This window comes from Triturus cristatus, chromosome 7, assembly GCF_964204655.1.
Source record: "Triturus cristatus chromosome 7, aTriCri1.1, whole genome shotgun sequence".
Classification (NCBI taxonomy): domain Eukaryota; kingdom Metazoa; phylum Chordata; class Amphibia; order Caudata; family Salamandridae; genus Triturus; species Triturus cristatus.
Window position 1 is genome coordinate 1701297271 of NC_140590.1, and position 15139 is coordinate 1701312409.

At 44.3% G+C, this 15139-nt stretch overlaps 1 protein-coding gene across 1 annotated transcript in view; it reads left to right on the plus strand.

Annotated features, from left to right (window-relative positions):
* Positions 1–15139, plus strand: part of LOC146812812 (alpha-2-macroglobulin-like protein 1) — a 761857-nt gene that overhangs the window by 235933 nt on the left and 510785 nt on the right. The window contains exon 13 of the mRNA XM_085615204.1: positions 7681–7744. Within this exon, the coding sequence (XP_085471330.1) occupies positions 7681–7744 (64 nt within the window). The remainder of the gene's footprint in view (positions 1–7680; positions 7745–15139) is intronic.

The following is a 15139-nucleotide window of genomic DNA, read 5'->3' on the forward strand; positions in this document are numbered from 1 at the left end:
CAGCAGCACCCCCCCTCCCACCTTACGGGTAAGTAGTGCGCTTTACAAATTAAATGATTGATTGATTGATTGAAAGAACTCAGTAAATATCAGAGCAGCAAATTACAAAGCATAAAATGGGAGAGAAATCCAGCTTGGGTTAGCTTTCAAGGGACAATAAGCAAAGGAGTTCCCTACAAATAAAAAACACACTTTTGTATGGTTCTTACTAAGGATTTAATACATTTAGTACAGTTAAACATGATTCCCACACATTAGGCCACTCAGAATTAAGCAGTGAAATAGTTGCAAGAGAAAATATTTAGAAAATCTCTCTTGCATCTACAACATGGGGAGGGTGTAGCAAATGGACTAGATGGTGGTCACTAAACTCTGAGTTCCGCTCTGAGTCTCGTGCAATCTGTCATGTTCTGGCATTCTGGGTGACCTGACATCACCTCAGAGGGTTGAGAATAGAGGGGACTGTCTGCTGCCTCCCCCGGGTGTTAGAGATTTTCTAAAGGACTGCAGCTCAAGGAGTTCTGAGTGAGCTGTGAGGTCAAGTCCTTGCCCAGGCTCAAGGAGAGAGCAAGAAGCGGTGTTCTGCTAGGAACACCCTGGCTGCTTCCAGTGGGCCCCTGCAATGCTGCATCACTCATAGCTTCCCCACACTCTGGCCCCACTGCCTTTCACCTGAGCCACTGCGAAAGGCTTCGCCATAAGGACAGACCCCTCTGGGCTTCTGTTGAGGAAGGCATGTGGCACACCAGGGTTGCGTGGACTTTCTGACTCAAACAGTAGCCTCTCCCTGCGAGCCGCGACGACAGCTTTGCACCCTTGGTGCAGAGATCAGATGGCTGGCAGACAGAAACCGCAACTGGCCTCATGGACGAGTGGAGACAGGGCCGACGCTATTCCAGGGGACGCCCGAAGGTGAGCTTTCCCCAACAACCGTGATACATACAGTGAGAGAGGCGGGCGTCCCACACTTGCTCTTCTGTCAATGCCACATTGTGGTTGGGGAGCGAAGAGCGTGATGCAGCGCAAGGGGCAACATTTACATATTCTCCCTATGTCACAGATTCATAATCACAACAACTCATCCATACACTCATTCATTGGTGGGGCCTATGACTCCAACATGCACTCGTCTCATTCGAATCCGTACATAGGAGAAAAAGCGCTGGACATGTGGGTACCTTATTATCTATCAGGATTAATTTTCTTTTCATTAGATACATTTTATACATATGCACCTGCAGAATCCTGACCTTAACATCAAGGTACTCCACCACTTGGTCGATGGACCAATTAGTTGGACTGGTTGATCGTGAATTAGAACCAGCTAAAACACATTTAAAGCCTAGGACACCTTTGATTATTTTCTGTAATTAAAGAACCACACACTCATGTATTAATTCAATTTTGTTAATCTAATAATATTTCTCTGTGTTAGCATTTATTCACTACAGTTCATAATATAAATTCAGTTTATTTTAAAGAGAAATCAGACATTTAGCAAACGAGCGTGAATTAGAAAACACAGTTGATTAATTACCAATTAGCAAGTGTTGGCGACTCTCTGAGCAAAAAGAGAGTTATCCACATTCTCTGGTACAAACTCCGGGATAAACTGTCCGACCCACAGCAAAGATGAAACCGTCAGACGAAATAACTTCCCAAAAGCAAGAAATCCAAGGCAAACCAGGGAAATCGCCACCAGCTCAATGCAGACCCAACACCATGAAAGATCAGCCCGATGACCACCCCCTTTGGCGGATGAGGGCACTTTATACCCTTTTTCCCTCTTACTTCATTTTAACATGCAACATTTTAGGGGTAGAGAAATGTTCTGATTGGACAGTCCGGGGTTATCTACAAGTTTTCTAAAAGTTTCCCAGGGTAAACTGGTTCTCCATGCGACTTGGCATAGGAAGGCGCAATTTGTATACTATCCCTTTTCTTCCCAGGCGAAAGTTGCGAATGTAATATTTAGAAGAAGAGAAGGCATTTCAGTACAGGTTCTGTATTGTGTCTTTCGCTGTTCTCACACTGTTGGCAGTTGGCAGACAAACACGTTCATATCCTTGACAAGGAACACGGTGTCACAGATCTGAGGTCATTTGGAGATCTCCAGAGCCAACCGATTCTGCGCAGAAGTCATTGCGCTCACATGGTGGCGGTTCTATAGAGACTCCCTCTTGGATACTGTGGCCTAGTAGGCCCGAATGCCAACTTAAGCAAAAACAGACATAACAGTAATTAAAATGTAGAAATTGAGATTCTAATGCTTAAACCCACACTAATCCCAATGTATATTAGTATTTCCCTAGCTGTAGCGACATTTAAAGCAATAATACTTACCATTTTGTAGTCCTGGTAACACAAACAATCACAAAAGCAACATAAATCATGCAATTTTCTATTTCTCAATAATCTAAAGTTAGTTTGCGTACCATAGTTAATTAATTAATTGTTCTACCATGCAATTAGCATTTTAGTCCCACGTGTATCTCGTGTTTATCAAGGTGTAAATGTTGGTTAGTAAAATTTCACTTTAAACCTATTAGTGCAAGATAGATTTAGAATGATTACGTAATTAATTTCATGCAAATTAGAGGAGGTATACAAAATGTTGTTTTACCTGCTCCATCAAGGGCAATTCTCATACCGTTGTCCACCTGCATTGTGGACACCCTACCTCGTCCCTCTGTGTGGTGGTCCTTACCTGCATCGAGGTCGAGGAGAGGGGGCTCCCCATGGAGAGGCAGCTCAGCATGATGACACACTTGGGTCCCCATGTACCATCGTGGCCTCCCAATTTTGTTTTAGGGCTGCACACCTCACTTCCCAGGGATGGCCGGGCTGGCTGGCTTGTGATTTCTGCAGCGAGGTGAGTACCGACTTCAAAAGGGGCTATGGACAAAGAAAGGACAACCGGTCAGACCCAGGTCAAGGCCAATAAATTGGCCAGACCTGCCACCATGGTGGAAAATCAGGAGGGGCGCTACTCCTACAGATTCCACCACCTCCATCCTTCAAGCAGTACTGGACTTGAGAACGTTGCTGGAGGGAAAGATTGGGGAACAGAGCATCAAACTGTCACTGCTCCATCAAGAACTCTGAAACACAGTTGACAAGGTGACCGAGGATTTGGGGAGACTCTCAGAAGTGGTGGACTCCACTAGCGCCTTCCAGGCCACAATGGCAGCCCTCCAGAGTAGATGGGGACAATTAGAGGCCAGGGCGGTGGATGCATAAGGAAGGTCGAGGAGGAGCAAAATCCAAATTGTTAGGGTTCTTGAGGGGAGGGAAGGGCCCTCCTCGCAAGATTTATTACAGAGTGGATCAAGTTTTGGTTCCCTGCAGGGTAGTTATCTTTCTGCTTTGTAGTGGAATGGGGGCACAGGTAGCTGGAGCTTCTCTGAGACCAATTATTGTGATAATCTTGAACTTTCAGGACAGGGATGTCATCCAGCGTGAAGCCCATAAACTGGGTAAATTACACTGTGAGGGATTCCTTGTTATACTCTTTCCATATTACACATCAAAAATGCAACAACAGTATTGCTCCTTCCAGGCAATCAAGGAGAAATTCAAGGCCATGCAAATTCAAAACATGCTGCACTACCTGCTCACATCAACGTTATCTACGATGACAACTCAATGTTTTTCCACACACCCGAGAGTGCCTATTCATTGATGGAGGATCGTCCTATTCATTGCCCATTCAATGACCATTCCTCAAGTGTGGAAAGGCAAAGGCATCACTTGTAGGACTCAACACCATACCACCTGATGCATCCATGACATGTGTCTCTCTGGGGCTCCCCTGAACAAGGAACTGTGCTAGAGGAGACCTGAATGCTGGTGGCCCTGAGGGGCCATTTCAACTTGCGGCTCTTCAAATCACTAAACTCTATTATCAGTTCTACCGAAAGGATGCTACAGATGGGAGGCCCCCCACTGTTTCTTTATTTCTGTGTGACTTGGTTTTGGGACTTTTAGTGTTCATGTTTTGTAATAGGGGTGACAGATGCTTCACAGAGAGGAAGTGTAGGGAAGGGAATGGGGTTGGAATTCAGTTGCCAATGGTTACAGCTCAGTTTTGAGGATTTTCGTTCCATGGTTTATTTATATAATGTTTCAGTGCCAGGCTGATTGTGTTCCTCTACACAACATGCACCATTACTCACTCGCTCTATATGGGTATCAACCTAACTCCTGGGTGCCCTCTAGGGGCCTCAATATCATTCCTGGAATGTCAACTAGAGTAACAACATGATCAAGCGAGGGATGGTCCTATCCTACGCCAAAAGGTTTCACCCTGCAGTACTTCTGTTACGGGAGAATTACCCGTTAGCCAGATAGTGTTCCTTTCTGGGTATACCATGCGGGACATACCAGTGGATCTAGGGGGGTGGCTTTCTTGTGTAAGAAAACCTTACTTGTGGTCGTCCATACAGTTTCAATGGACCCACTGAGCTGCTTTGTAATGATCACAGGAACACTGGAGGGTCAAGCATAGTTGCTCTTTTGTGTGTACATTCCCCCTCATCAGCTGGACTCTAAACTGGAGGTGGTCTCCAGCTGCTCGCTGCAACCCCTCCAGATCTCACCATAGTGGGCGGCGACCTCACCACCATAATGGACTGCCAATATGATACAATCTTCAGCTTGATGGTTCCATGGGCCCTGCCCCTCCAGCTGTGGGCTGGGGCCCTAGGACTAGTCGATATCTGGCAGCTCCACCTGACAGACAGTACACTTACTACTCAGCCCTGCAGCCTCTACAGAGGTTGGTAGCATTACACATATGTGCATTCTCCTGAGGGGCCTCTCTACTCATCAGTGATGCTGACAGTAGGCCGCAGGGCAACAGGGGAAGAGGACCGGGCCACATAAACACATGGTGGTATCTAGATGACGAGTTCACTGAGCATATCTGAGACACCATCACTGACTATTTTGAGCTGAAAAAGAGTCCAGGCCCCTCCCTAATTCTGCTATGTACGGCCTTCAAAATGGTCCTGGGGCGGGGCTTTTCACACATATGTGGCACAACTAGAGAACAGAAGAGCGAATTCTTGAAGAGGAGGTTATCCGTCTTGACAGGGCAGTGTTGACCTCTCCTACACCCTTGCCGTGGCAGCAGTTTGAACTGGCCTGACTGGCTCTTAAACAGAAACTCCTGGAAACGGCACACCTGGTTTACTTCCATTTAAAGGGAAGGGCATATAAACATGGGGCCAAAGTGGATAAGTTGATTTATTGGGTAGCGACTGCAGGCCGACCATCTAGTGTGGTGGCCGAGCTGTGGACCTCGACGGAGGACATAATTCAGGTGGTGTATCTCATGGCCTCAGAGTTTTCTTTCTACTACTGTGCACTATATTCCCGCCAGCTGCTCCCCTCTCCTCGAGAGGTGAAAATCCATTGTCCAAGATTAGCCAATGAGAACCCTCCTGTAGGTGGAGCAGGATGAACTAGATCTCCCCCTTACCGCCGTAGAGATTCAACAGATTTTTATATCAATGCCCTCTGGGAAAACCCTGGCCCCCAATGGATTCCTTTTAGAGTCTCTCACCTATTGGCCCTGTGGCCCTGTATGAGGATGCCTTTGACAAGGAACAGTTGCCCAGCAACGTATGCAGTGCAACTACAAGACAAGACCCCGAAGGAGTGTGCCTTATATCGTCCCATTTTCGGAATCAACCTAGAAGTTAAAATTCTTGTCAAAATACTGGACAGTCGTCTTGTCAAGGTGGTGTGCTCCATAGTGCACGCAGACCAAAATGGATTCATGCTCAGCAGGAACACTGGGCATTGCCTTCATCATTGAAACTTAGGGTTAACTTGGGCATATGAGCTTTCCGATGACGACGCGCTTCTCGTGGATATAGAGCATGCCTTTGACACGGTACACCGATTTTCCTGCTAAGAGTCCTATGTGGAATGCATTTCGGGCCCCGATTCCTCATTGGATTTCTACCCTTAACACAGATCTGTGGGCTCTGGGTTGGGTGGTGGAGAACCACTTGGACTTAGACCCCAAGATAGCTATACTGGGAATCAAGGACACTTTAACGGAGACACTCCCATCTTGCGCACTCATAGCTATAGGCTGCTTGGTCATGAAGAGAGATTTGGTGAGGCACTGCTGGGAGAATGGATCATTGCATAACAATGGAGAAGCAGGACTACAAAGCACATGGGGTGTGCATGAAATAAGACAAAATCGGATCTTGCTGGGCCCTGGACTATTAGTGGGAAGTACTCTCAGACATGGTACCTGTAGGAGATAGAAGTGTATACAATGTGACGTGTTTAAGGTTGCAGTGCAGGAGCGAGCAATGATCAGTCACCTTACAACACATATAGGAGCGACACATATCTTGCATTTTATTTATGTGCTCAGTTTTCACTGGCATGTGTTGTACTTTATTTTTAGTTCGTGAAAATTAATAAAAAGAGTTATGAAAATAATTATTCTACAACATGGAGCTTCTCATTGATACTACCTGTACTACAACAAATATTGTTACAAAATGTTTGATTCTAATAATACAGCTAAGTGCAACTGTGAACAGGGGCAGTTGTACCAAAGCAACAGTTTAATATGAAAGTCGTTGTCTTACCTGTGAAGAGTACATTCGAACATTATTCTGCTGAGACATGAAAATACAAGTTTATCAGTGTGATGCAGGTCACTTGGCATGAAATATCACATACAAGATGGTGCATGAAACCTAAAACCCCCATGTTAGCCAGAGTTTGTGTATCATCAGTACCATGCATTTAAGTTCAGATAAACAACTCTATCAGTTTAAACTGAATCAAAAACCACTTACCTTGCTCTCGCCGCATCGCCAACTTGGCAATGCGGCGAGCGTAAGGTAAGTGGTTTTATTTATTTATTTAATTTGACCTATCATGTTATATGTTGATGCCTTCCATCCAGCCCCTCCCCTGTCCCGCCAACCCGTCTCCCTGCTGTTACCTGTGCCAGCCGCGCCTGCAGCAAGTAGATCTAACAGCATTTCTTGGTTGATAGTATGTCACAGGCTGCAAACAGATCAAAATAATTCAGGGACCATGAATGCCACTGTCCACTATCATGCACAATTCATCCATTATGGGAGTCACTACTAATTCTGGCTCTGGGCAAAAGCCTTCCTCACTAGGATACAAGAGAACCTGAAAATCAACACAATCTGCAGCTGTTTCCCTGCTGCCTGCTCAAATAATGTAGAGGGGTATTGTAATAGTGGCAAATGTTAGCCATGTCTGCTGGGTCTATTCATGGTTTCTTTAAAGCGGGGTGAACTGTACCTGTTTTGAGATGGAAAGGGTCTCGTTTCAGAGTAGAGCACAATGTTCAAAAAAGCAGGACATGCAATGAGTGAAATTTATTTTATGGCATGAGACTCACGCTAAATAGGTGACTCTTTACTAAACTACACACGGGCCTGCCCCATCCCACCCTCTTAGACCACCTTTCACTGTGTTTTCAAATGCCATCCAGTTCTGCTCTCTGATCTTCTGACCAGCTACTGCAGCGTCTGCATCCGGCAGACTTCTGCTTCCGGACGCTGGACTTTAGAGCACCAGAAACTGATGCAGTGCCAGAATCTTAACATGAATATGAGTGATAATAATTATTTTGATGGTTATATTAAAAGGTACGCTTTTAATCAACAGATAACAGGCAAAGGTGGGATTGTTCAGACTGGCCAACAAAATATCGATATCACCAGAAACAGTGGTGAGTGTGCAAATTCTTTTTCTTTCTTTCAGTTTTCTTTGGGGGTGGGTTACAAGAAGCAAAGTAATCCCCAAAGGGCAGTGGAGAACTGTACATGCAATGTAACCAACATATGGGGGTATAGAGATATGCGGATACTTGTAGAATGTGAACTGAGGACAACTAGGCCCACATATTCTAAAGTTCTCCAGTATTGGATTTTTCATATATTCACATCCTAACTCGTTCCCCATTGTCAGGTTGGAAATCATGGCACATGTAGATCCCAATCTTACAAGGGACCTTTCAATCAGTATGAGTGTCAAGGCCGACCATATTACTCCCCACGACAAAACGGGTTTGATCAGAAGTACACATCCTAGTGGAACCTAAAGCAAGGTTAGGTTAGATTGTCCAGATGAAAGAGGAGCGCTTCTCAATTGCACTCATGCGACAAAAAAGAACTTCCAGCAGGTGCTTCTCTGCCCACTGTCCCAATCTGAGCAAGTATTTCCCTTAGGAGTCCATACCATTGACCACAACCAATGGGTGCTGCAGATTGTACACTCAGGAGATACTTTGGAGCTTCTACAGAAACCACCTACTAAAAACAAACTGATTTTCACTTTCATAGATTGAGGAAAGCTGAATTGACATTAAGGAAAGATAAATGTAGGTTTGGTGTATGTGAAGTAGATTATTGACGTCACCACATTTCAGGGAAGGGAGTATCTCCCAAGAAATAGTTAGTTGATACAATTCAAAAACTAAAGAAGCTAGACAAAAAGGAATAAATAGGATCATTTCTGGGAATGGTTGAGTACTATTGCAAGTCTATTTCAAAATAGTCTGACAAAACAGAACGTCTGCGGAGGCTATTAGGAAAAAAATGTGGGTTTGTCTGTGACGAAAATTATCAGAAGCTGTTTGAATCTGTCAAAACGGGTCTTGAAAATGCACCATTTTACAAGGTTTTGTTCCTGGAGAGGAAACATGTGTGGTAACAAATACTAGTGCTAACATGCTTGGTGCAGTGCTGATTCAGAAGAGGGGAGAAGAAGAACATTTGTTTGCCTGTGTATCTCGGTGCCTCAAGGGTGCAGAGGTAAACTATTCAGTTATTGAAAAACCGGCATTGGCCATATTTGGAGCCCTAAGCAAATTCAGAAATATTATTTGGGGTATTGTTGGACTTGGCCCTTTTTGCAGGGTCATCCCTGAACTTTTTGCCTTCTTCCTGTATTTTTTCTGACCTGTTGTTGGCTGATTTATGACTCTGGGCACTTTACCACTGCTGATCAGTGCTAAAGTGCATATGCTCTCCCTATTGTAAATTGATGTATGAATTGGGGATTCCATAATTGACTGATTTGGTTTATTAGTCAGACCCTAGTACAGTGCACTGAGTGTGCCCAGGGCTTGTAAATACAAATGCTGCTGGTGGGCTTGCAGCACTGGTTGTGCCACCCACAGAAGCAGCCTTGTAAAATGTGTCTAAGGTCTGCCATTGCAGAGCCTGTGTGCTGTCTGGTACTGTCATGCTGACTGGGCAAGTGCACCCACTTGCCAGTCCCTAAACCCTCCCTTTTCTTCATATCAGACACCCCTATGGTAGGCCCAAGGGCAGGGTGCATTGTAAGTATAAGGTACGACATGCCCTGATGTGTGTGGCATGTCCTAATAGTGAATTACAGCTATTTTCGTTTTTCACCATTGCAAGGCTACCTGTTCTCCATAGGCCAGAATGGGCTGTTAGATTATTACATGTTTACAATCTTAACTGACTCAGAGAACATGGTAGAAATTCAAGTTTAGTATGCCTGAACTCAGAGTGATAAAATACATCTTTTAGTGAAGGGGGTTTTAACATTCTGTGTTTGAAAATACCACTTTTAGAAAGTAGGTATTTTGTTGCCTAACCTTTCAAGCCTGCCTCTGCTAGGTTGTGTATTCCATGTCTGGGGTTTGAGTGACAGGGTTGGGGGATTCCAGGAGACAGGGTGAGTCCGCCCAGTGGTGAATAGAGAGATCTGCATCTAGATGGGAGGGAGGAGTTGCACCTGGGACCTGAATAGGACAGTGCCTGCCCCCCACAGTGCTGGCTCCACCCCCTGTGGTGCGTCTGATGTCTCTGCCCTGCACTGTGAAAGGAGAGAAGGAATCATGTCAACAAAGTGCTCCAGGGCTGTGCTTTCCCTCCACAAAGCTGGCTCCACCTCCTGTGGGGCGCCTGATGTTTCTGCTCTGCACTGTGAAAGGAAAGAAGGAGTCATGTAAACAGAGTGCTCCAGAACTGGTTTGGACTGGGCAAAGGCCCCTCTGCCCTCAGAGGACAAAGGATTTTGGGGTATAAATATTGGGACCCTGATCCCAAGAAATTAGATCACTTTTGGAACAAGAAGAAACCTTTACTGAGGAGCGGAACCTGAAGAAACTGAGGAGAGACTATCCCTAAGCTGAAGTGCTGCTTGGGGGATTGGCCTGCAGTGGTTTGCCTGTCTGCCAAAGGAAGGAGAAGAGACTTTGTGTGCTTATTTCAACTTGTAAGGATCTCCAAGTGTTTGGAATAGAGCTTGCCTCCTGCTGAAGTCTCAGGAACAATAGACTTCAACCCCCAGCTCCTCAGAGTTCTTTGGAAGTGCCTGTTGCTGTTTTGGGCCTTCTGAGGGACTGCGTGTCGCAAGGAGCTGAAAGCGCGACTCAACTAAGCCGAAGCGTGTCGCCGTCGCTGCTGCTGCCGTCGCACTTCCAAACAAGGGTGTCGCCGCTGGAGTTGTCGCACTGCACCGCATCGAGAGAAGCGTCTCGCAACGAAGAGGAAGCGTGTCACCGTCGCTGCTGCCTGCCGTTGTACTTCTGAACAAGGGTGTCGCCGCTGGAGTTGTTGCACTGCACCGCATCGAGAGAAGAGTCTCGCAACGAGGAAGAAGCGTGTCGCCATCGCTGTTGCTGCCGTCGCACTTCTGAACAAGGGTGTCGCCACTGGAACTGTCGCATTGCACCGCATCGGAGATAGCGCCTCGCATCCCCGAGAAGCGTGACGCCATCGGAGCTGCTGCCGTCGCATTTCTGAACAAGGATGTCGCCGCTCTAGTTGTTGCATCGTGCGGAAGCTTCATGCATCGTGGGAGAAGAGTGTCGCAGTTGGAGCTGTTGCTGTCGCACTTCTGAACAAGGGTGGCGCCGCTGCAGTCCACGCATCAAACCGAGAACTTCTCGCATCCCCAGAGAAGCATGCCGCATCTGGAAGATCTTCACGTCTTTATTTCTTTGCACCAGAACTTTGCCGCATTTCCATCGCTGCGACATTACTTGTCGTGGAAGCGCAACGCATCGTAAGGTACATTGAAGCAAAGTGTCGCATCTTAAGAACTGAACTGAACTAAGCAAAAACTACCATCTTAAAGTAATAGTATTGTGTATTTTTGTCGTTTATGGACTTGTGGTAAATCTATATAAAGTATACGTATTTTTTATATAAAACCTGTGTGGTATCCATTTGTAGTGTTGTCACTGAATTACTGTATGTGGTCACAAATGCTTTACACACTGCCTCTGAGATAAGCCTGTCTGCTCGTGCCAAGCTACCAAGGGGGTGGGCAGGGGTTATTTTAGAAGTGTACCCCCTTACCCTGACTAGAGGCAAGGGCACCTATTTGTCACAAGTACCTACCTGTGCCAACTAGAGACCCCCAAATCTAACAGGTATGAAATTCAAAGAGTTGCCTAACCATAAACCTTTGAGAGAAGTGTTTTGGAAGAAGGTATTGGATGTGGTTTGCTCATGTATAAGGAGGGGCGGGTGGCATTACACTACAGGAACATGACTTCACTGTGAGATATAGTCCTGGAGTGAACAACAGGTCGGCAGATTATTTATCAAGATTGGTAGAAGTGGAAGACATTGAGGAGAGGTCAGAAACATTTGTGGATGAAGGGGTGAGTGTATGTGAAGTCACTATGGGAACCATAAAAGATGAGGAGTGGAGAACTGAGGTAGATGAAGATCAATCAATTTCCAAAATAATTGGGGAAGTGGAAGCTAGTCACGGTAAATCATTAGGTAAGCCATGGTCCATGATCCCACATGAGTTGTGAGTTAAAAATATCATACTTATTTGTGGAAGAAAGTGAGTACCACCATTGGGTTTAGGTGCCAGATGTCTGAAATCTGCACAGGAAGGTCACATGGGAATTGTGAAAACAAAAGAGAGATTAAGATTGCACTTTGATGGCCAGGGATGGACATGGAAGTAGAGCGGATGGCAGAGTCTGTATGCAGTGCAAAGTAATTGACAAAGCATTGGTATGTAGACAAATGCCCATGGTATGTAGGAAGCTTCCAAAATATCCTTGGGATGGAATAGCAATAGACATCATGGGACCTTACCAAAGAGGATCATCACATTCCTTAACTTATAGTTGTCATAGATCTATACTCTAGGTAGATAGAGTTTACATGTGTAACAGTTGAAACATCTGCTAAAGTGATGACATTTTAGATGAGATTGTAAAAGAGAAAGTTATCCCAATTCTATGTTGTCAGATAATAGTCTTCAATTCTGCTCTAAAGAAATGGAGAAGTTTTCAATGAACTGTGCTATAACTCACAAATGATGTTCTGTGTATCACCCAGAGACAAATGGTGCAATTGAGAGGGTGAATAAGACATTAAAATAGAGCATACAGTTAGCAAGAGTTAATTGTTTGAATTGGAAACAAGTAATGCAAGACAGGATAACAGCTTATCGAATGTCTCAACATGCAACTACTGGTAAAACACCTTCTGAGTTGTTTAAAAGGAGGGCAGTGAATACTAAGTTAAGGCCAAGATGGATGGTTTGGGGCAAAGGTTTGAAGAACAGCAGAATTGGAGAATGGAGAAATAAAGAGTTGCAGCAGCAAGAGCCAAGCAAGAAATACTTTAACAGAGAAAATGCGTAACAAGTTAAGAATTTGCTTAAGCAGGTATAGTAAATATAAAAGCGCCAGTAGGTTATCATCCAGGATCGAATTTCACAAGAGAGAAACAGGGCTACTCTCTCTCAGCGTTATCAAGCACGTTTCGATATATTTAAACTCATTCCCACGGATCGATACATAATATCCACTCGCTACTTTTGAGTTTTATCAACATGGACGACTATAAATCTGCGTTGGAATGTTCTTGAACTGACGACATCTTTATATAGCCATCGTGATACATTTCATTGAATCATTACCTTACCTGGACGTCGCTATTTCAAGTCAGGATTTGACTTATCAACCATTAGCATTGAGAAAGTCATAGTACTTATCAAGTACGGACGAAACACGTGTTGGCTGTTGCGAATTTGGATATGAGTTTGAAAAATCATTAAAAAGAATACGTTTCTGAAGATTTGACGTCTATGTGAACTATTTTATGGAACTTTGGAACACTCTGGAATTTTGAAAGACTTTGAAAAATTGCTGGTCTAATTATTATACATATTGGTTCCAAGATAAGGGTTTGATATAGAACTGTTTGTACTTTCAATATGGGTGTGCGTTATTAGCTGTTTTTTCCTTTAATGATTTTGGATAAGTTGTTTCTTCAACTTACCAACGGCACTCTTGGGTAGTGAGGGCCTACAGCCTCTTCAGCACCCCGCTATACTTACCGCAAACACAAACCCAATACGTCATTGACTTAGTCTATATGACATTATTGTTGTTTTTTTGATGTGCGTTTTTTTCCAAATGTTTTGGAACACTACTACCCCTCTGTGTTGTATTCATGTTGCAACTCTTTGGCCTCAGAATAATACAAGAAAAAAGTACAACTATGTAGGGAAGGGGACTAACTTCTCTCAGAAGGACTTACATACTACCGTCTCTCATGATGACGTGCATCCTGATGTTTAGAGAGAAAGTACAAATTATTTTGGCCAGTGATTTTTACGGTGAACCAATTTAAGATGGTGCCAGTGATACCTATGTATTAATGGAAAGCTTCACATACGTGCTGGTGATCAATAGCATAGACCTTTGTCAAGTGGGTCAACATATTGGTTCACCAATATCAGTGGTTGGTAGATCATCATTTCCTATATGGAAAGTTACATTCTCTGAGCTACAGTTGGGGTGAAACCCTGATTGGTAGAGTTGGACAAGTCTTTGGAGATCAAAGTGCTTTCACAGTTAGTTATCTTTTGTTCTCTCAAAAGCTTTCCCTTAGGAAGAGAGTATGTGTGAAGGGACAGTAAACAGACAGCTCCTCTGGGGCAAGGTTGGATTTTTGAGGAGGCAGCTCATACGACACATTTTCAGGGATGAGAGGAAGAAACCCATGAGGAGTGAGTGGTTGATACAGGGTAGGTTTAAGGGCCTCCAGATGCCACGGTGTAATGATAGATGATGGGAGGAGACCACAACCATAGTAGGGTGGTATTATAAAAGCGTGCTGGATGCTGTTCAAGGATAACTTTGACAAGCGTTTGATGGGATACTAGGTCATGCAGTGCGCTGGGATTGAATGTACATTTCTGTTACATGGGTTGTGGAATTGTCAATGTGACAATGATTGCTTTGGTTTGATTAATAAAACGTTCATTAGCGTCCATTAATTTCTGTAGGGAATGACAAGGACCAGCGTCTGAACAATTTGATTAATACTTTATTTTTATTGTTAGACTCTTGGATGGTGTCCATGAAGTAGTTAGCCTTGGTGGTAGCAATGCATTGTTCACTCTGAATTATGTTATTTTGAGGATTGTGATATTTGCAGTGGATTTAGATTCATGCCATGTCTTTTCAAATTTGCCAACGTTTCTTTTGTCACCATTCTGTTCCTTAATATACCATGAGACTAACAGGTTTGCTTTCAGTTCTTTAGGCACCTCCTTTCTGCAGAGCACTTGTGAGTATTACTCAGCATGGAGAGAATCATGTCACCATCAGAGGCGGTGTCAGGACTGAGTAGGATCTGTATTTGCCCAACAGTGTCTGATGGGTCATTCTTAATCGAATATGTGGTTGTCACAGATGGTTTGGTTGCTAATTCAGAGGGGCCTAAGTTAGGCAATGTAAATAAGAATTGATCAGTTTGAAAGGTCGTGATATCTGCAAGTTTGGGTGGGTAGGACAGAGAATACAAGATCAAGGGTGTTTCCTTTGAAATGTGTTGAAGCTGTAATATGGGATGTCAGTTGAATGAAGCAATGATGTTGCATTTTCGTATCATACATTCTGAGCCCCTGGAAGATTAAACTCTCCATTAAAAAACGAAGTTTCAGGAGATGAAATCAAAGAAATCATAGATGAAGTCTTTGCTGTACACAGAAGGGTGTTTGATGAGATGATAAATGGTGGAGATGTTTGGTGTGAGAGTTCGTCTGTCAGGAAGATGTTGAAAAGAGACACAGGGTGGAAAACCTGTTCAAGATGGTGATGCCT